The following is a 5,643-nucleotide window of genomic DNA, read 5'->3' on the forward strand; positions in this document are numbered from 1 at the left end:
TGTCTCTAGGTGCTTTCTTTTTCTATGGTCTCTCTATCTGCTGTTTCTCTTGACCTGAAGTTAGTCAGCTAAATTGCCATTCAGTTACCTTATTTCTGTTACTGTGTATGTAAGAGACTATCTAGCTCTGTTTTAGTATTTCAAATTCATGTGAATTCTCAAAAGATGCTGCATTTTAAATTTCACAATTCATCTTTGGGGACCCATGTATTCTCCCAAAGCCCCAGCCATAAATGGTTTATATAGTTTGACAATGATTTTCCAAATCATATACGAAAAGGTCGGACAATTAGGTTGACGAACTTTCCACCATATAAGCGCACGGTGTATATTTAGTCACAAATGTCAGTTTCCTTTTTTTCATACCCCCATTTCATGGGTAGTTGCTAAAGTGAAAATAGAAATTTTATGGAAATTCTATAGGCTACTTTCTAATCTTATCATCTAAAGAACAATTGGCTTTATTATTGCTGGTAATAATTATAATAGTTATCATACATAGTGCCAAATGCTTTCATGAGGATCATTTCGCTTAGTCCTCACTACAGGTCAGGAAACTCTTCTACAGAGTCAGGTATATAATGTGCCCAAGAAGACATAGTGTGTAAAGGGCAGAGCCCAGGTTGTCTGACTTGTAGGCACTATGCTCGGTGGCTTCAGTTGTCTTTATCAAGAAGTAAGAATGAAATCATAAAGCTCGCGTTATTTTGGCAATCTCTCCGGGGTGCACAGGCAGAGGTAAATGATTTTTTTGCAACGGTGCAGGAACGGCTTTAGCAAAGCAGGAAAGTGTCTCGAAAAGAGAGTCAGTGCAATTCTGCCCCCGTGTCACCTTGCGCAAGCCTCAACCTTGCTGAGCTCTAGTTTCATCCTCTGCAAAATGAAATCATTGCCTTAGAAGATCTCTGAGGACTGTTCTTAATTCAGTGACTCTAATGCTCCTTCAAAGAAGTCTATGAAATGAGAAAGAAAAAGAGGAAGTGGAGGTGGGGTCGAAGAGAACCCAGCCCATCAGCACAGAACATTTTGGTTGGGCTTTTCCCACCTCCCAGTTGAACACTGTTCCACCAAGTGCAGGGTTGTTTTGCTTGTTTGTTTCGTTTTATGTTGTTTTTGACCTTGGGTCTTTATATAGGAAAGGTGAAATGGAGAATTAGCAATTATATTGAGGCTAATGTGGACTCTGTCAGGCCACAAAGCACATATAGCATTTTTCATGTGCTTATTGCTCCAGTTATCTCTATTTTCTGCATCCCAGATGCTTACATAGATGGATTTTCACAGTGGAACCCTCATACTCCCATGTCTGCTATTCAGTGAAACAATGTCAAGGATTAGATGTGCTGAGGTAGAGTCTTAATCTTCTCCGGCTCAATTAAAATGCCAAATTAAATTAAGATGGCTACTCGTGGCATGAGCATGACTTAGCACAAATTTGTGTTTTCCCTTGCAAATTCAGTGTAATTTCTAAGGCACTGAAAGTGAAATAGACTTATGAATGTACCCCAATCTAAGGATAGAGCACACTTGTCTGGTTTAGTAACGCAGTTGCAAATATGTTGAGGGCAAGAAAAGGTGAAACTCTTGAGTTTTATGAAACAAATCAGCTGGTTAACTTAGAGAAAGGTGACCTTCATATCTACTGGAACATGCACTTTGAGTCCGATGCACGAGAGATTCAAAATGTGGTTTTGCACTTGATTCATTACAGGAATTAAGCAAGTTATTAATCTCACTGAGCCCAAGTTTTTCTACCAGTAAAGTGGGAATGATAATCTTTCTTTANAGAGAAGGAGAGAAAATGTGAATGAGAATGGAGAGAAAGAATAAGTGGCAGTCTGAAATTCTTTCTATTAATGAGTCCTCCCTATGTGTTATTTTTGCTTGTTTCAATACAGACTTGCACCTTCTCTCCAAAGAAGACTTAATTATAGAGTCCTTAACTTTACTCTGCATATGTAAATTGTGTTTCACTCACTTAACCCTGGAAGCACTTGGTAATCCTGCCTTTACACCGGCTCCTGAATAGCCGAAAGGTACGCCTTATCTGGGACCCTCCACCTGACCCCCATCCCATACAGACACACCTGCCACCACAGGACCATCCCCCAGGAGCGTTTTCTTGTACTTAATTAGACTTTCATCATCTTTGTCCATCTCCTGCAGCTCTTGCAGGGACTTCTGAGGTGGAGGCTTGTAATTGAGCTTGCCATCCAGCTCGTCTTCATCCTCTTCCAGGTGTGGTTCTGGGGCCTTTTCAGTCATTTTGATCTGTTTCAGAGAGAAAAGATGATCATTCATTAGCCAGGAGTCAGTGGGTATGAACGATGTTTGTGGGGCTTCTGTTAGCACCATCTTTGCCCTAATGGACTTCTGTAATGGTAAGAGATTTTCCAGGATCTTTCTCCCTAATTCCACCTCATTATATTCATGAAATAAGAATATCATGCTTTCCAGCCTTTTCTCTGACATGCCTAGATTTTTACATTCTGTGACAAATACCTCCTAGTGACAATAAAACTGATAAAAAAGAATGAATCATTTGTGAATTGCATAGTGCAAGTGAAGTAACAAAGCACATGCAGGCCTGAATCATGAGCAAGCAGCCCCAGTTCAAACAGTTACAGAAATCATCACAGTCCCCCAAATCCAGGCAGCCTTGCTAGTGTCAAAGCTGGCAGCATGCACAGTCCCCAATGTGATGGTTTCAAGAGACAGATGGAACACTTGCCAGAGAAGCCCAATTAATGGGCTTCTTCCCATTTATTGAATCTTTCCCTGGACTCCTGCAATACCTCAAAGGTAATTCATGAGAAGTGTGGACCTCTGTGATATCTGCCTAGATGTCTAATTGGTTTCTACCTAATACTGCTAATAATTCCCTGAGGTCAGATACTAGGTTCTGTGTTTTTCTTGAATCTCCCATAACACTTGAATACTGCAAGCATTTTATAAACATTTATTGATAAATTTATTAAGTTCCATATGTCAAGATCATCTGGTTTTCTGAATTGACACAAAAACAAAGTACTCTTTAAATTTCTCTAGACAAAACTGTCTTTAGTACCCTTCTATCTATCTCCCCTTTCTGGACCCACCTCCATTTTATTACCTCCCTCGCCCTCAGATTTCTATTGACCATGCTCTAAGACCTCACCTGGGTATACCCTGGAGTCTGTCTTCTTCTAGCATCATTTACATTTACTTGTTTTGTGTTTAAAAAATTGAAGGGAGATCTAATAAAATTATTCACACTTAAGTGTCAATGACTAAATAATAGATTTAAAAATTATTCCCTTAGGGCATGAGCTTTTCATAGTTGAAATGAACCTTAGAGGTGATCTATTCCAGTCCCTCATTTAATCATTGAGAAAATTGAAACCCAGAGGTTAAGAGAATTGCCCAAGTTCACAAAGCTGGATGAGATGCATGTCCTAATGAAGAGAAAGAGACTACTGGACGAATTTCAGGCCCTTGTGGCTGGCAACAATGGAGCTATTTGGGGAAACAAGGGAGATATTTGGGCAAGGAGATAATTTCCTGTTTTCCTTCAGTTCTATCCTAAAAGTAACTCCTCCCCTGCCTATAGGTAAAGGCTTCATTGCTCCAAAGTGGCACAACTAAAAGATGATATCCATCAGATCTCATCCTGAGTGACTTTGCAAAACCCTATGAAGTGCCCTGAGAGTGAAATTATCTCTGGGCAAAATTGGTTGTAGTTTTGAGTGTCAATACTACTATCATTGGCAACAGGAAGAAAAATAATTTGGAAGTAAAGCCAAGCAAAAACAATTTTAACAGAAAAAAGAAGAGAAAGAAAAATGATATCTCTTGGCTCATCTATCCTCTTCTAGCAAAATAGCAAGCCAAATGCTACGAGCCTGATCAACCCTGAAAACAGCATTGCAATGCCCGGGTCCACTTCCTGTGCAGGAAGGAAACATGCAGACCTGTTCCTATGGCAACTCTTGCTTCAGCTGAAGAACCAGCACCACTCAAAGTTGAGCTTCTAGAGAACAGCACAATAAATACAGTGACTGACTCAACTTATGTTCCAAACAACACTCAGGGAAAGTGAATGAACTGGTTGGAAAAACAATGATGGATGCAGCAGATGGAGGTTGTAGGCTGTGGGTAGCTTAAAGACAATCATTAAAGGTGCAGATGAAGAGCAACCCAGAAGAGACTAATCAGATGAGACAGGTTTTCTTCTGGTGACACCCAGGAGCCTAGTCAGATACCAAGGGTGGAGGTCACATAACACACCTGTGGATGAAGCATCATGAAGATTATGTAGAGGTGAGGGTATCTCAGCTCCTATGGATAGGCCTTCCTGGAACATATTGCTTGGTGCTTGGTTCTAACAAGTTCTCTGCTTGAAGTCTGACTATCAGATGATGACAACACACCCAGCCACTACCTAGCTCAAGGTGCAGGGAATTGTAATTCTGCACCCTTAAATCTCAATTTTGAAAGGAGAATGGGGGGGGGGGAGAGAGAGAGAGAGAGAGAGAGAGAGAGAGACAGAGAGACAGAGAGAGAGAGAGAAAGATTTGCCCTAGGACAGGATCTGTTAACCTCTAACAGTGTGATTACTGGTGATTATATAAGTGATTATGTAAGTCAATTGATCTGTCATCTAGATCTTGATCTTCTTATTAGTAAATATGAGATTTATGTAAGTTGAAAATTTCCTTGATTCATTGCAAACAGATACAATAATTGCTCCATAAAAATGAGACACCAATTTATTTAATGATATTAAAGAGTAGAAGATAATGTGGGATTACTGTATGAAATGGTTGCAGTCAAAAAGAGGAAATTCAAGACCACATTAAAATAATTTGGTCTAATTGTATAGCATAAGAAAAAGAGATGTGAGACCAGATTCCCAAACCAGCTCACTCTGGAAAGCTAATTAAAAAGAGATGAAAATGTCATAATATGGTAAATAAAGGACTGGAAAAGCAGTTTTCAGGGAAAGCCCTTTGAAAGCAAAATTTGGGTCAGAAGTATTTGGCGAGCACCTACTGCTTACATGACATGGTGCTTTAGCACATACTTATATTTAAGTTACTCTCCAAAGTGGAGAGGGGTTGGAGGATGAGCAATCCAACTGTCCTAAAAAGACCCTGATGGTTTGACTGATTTTCAGAAATTACAGGTCTCTTTAAATATCTGATAAAAGTCAAAGGCCTTTTAAAAGAAGAAAAGGAAAAAGCCCATGAAATTGTGAATGAAATCCAGGGGCTCCAAGATTGAGAGCATGATCTGGAAACTGTAACTTTTGGAAACATGAAGCAAAAAGTTGAGGAAACTTGCTTCTCTCTGAGATCAATGACCCAGCTTAGCCTCAAAACAAAGATCATGTCTATGAATGTTGGGTATGTAAAAGCAGGAGCAAATATCAGGTAACACCTGCATCTGAGGGGCCGTGACCACACAGCCTGGCAGAGGAGCCAAGGTGCCCAGGGAGCAGTTCTTTAGAAGAAGAGTTCTGTGGTCAATCTACTTGATTTTGGATAATTATCTCTTGGCTGAACTTGGCCTCACCACATGTGGTTTTTGGTTCTTGCTTTCCCACTAACTAACTAACTAGCTGTGACCCCAGAGAAGGAGAGAAAATGTGAATGAGAATGGAGA

The 5,643-nt window shown here is 40.0% G+C and overlaps 1 protein-coding gene across 3 annotated transcripts in view; it reads right to left on the reverse strand.

Moving 5' to 3' along the window:
• The window catches only part of ARHGDIB (Rho GDP dissociation inhibitor beta), a 24,926-nt gene that overhangs the window by 14,328 nt on the left and 4,955 nt on the right, over window positions 1–5,643 (reverse strand). Inside the window, exons 1-2 of one of the 3 annotated variants that reach the window (XM_019643265.1) lie at window positions 4,267–4,283; window positions 2,088–2,271 (exon numbers count right to left, since the gene is read on the reverse strand). In XM_019643265.1, the coding sequence (XP_019498810.1) occupies window positions 2,088–2,271; window positions 4,267–4,281 (199 nt within the window). In that variant the 5' untranslated portion in view covers window positions 4,282–4,283. Of the gene's footprint in view, window positions 1–2,087; window positions 2,272–4,051; window positions 4,071–4,266; window positions 4,284–5,643 lie in introns of those variants that run through there. The other 2 variants (XM_019643267.1, XM_019643266.1) reach the window with 2 other exon arrangements.

The sequence above is a fragment of the Hipposideros armiger genome, unplaced genomic scaffold (genome assembly GCF_001890085.2).
Source record: "Hipposideros armiger isolate ML-2016 unplaced genomic scaffold, ASM189008v1 scaffold_76, whole genome shotgun sequence".
NCBI classification, from domain to species: domain Eukaryota; kingdom Metazoa; phylum Chordata; class Mammalia; order Chiroptera; family Hipposideridae; genus Hipposideros; species Hipposideros armiger.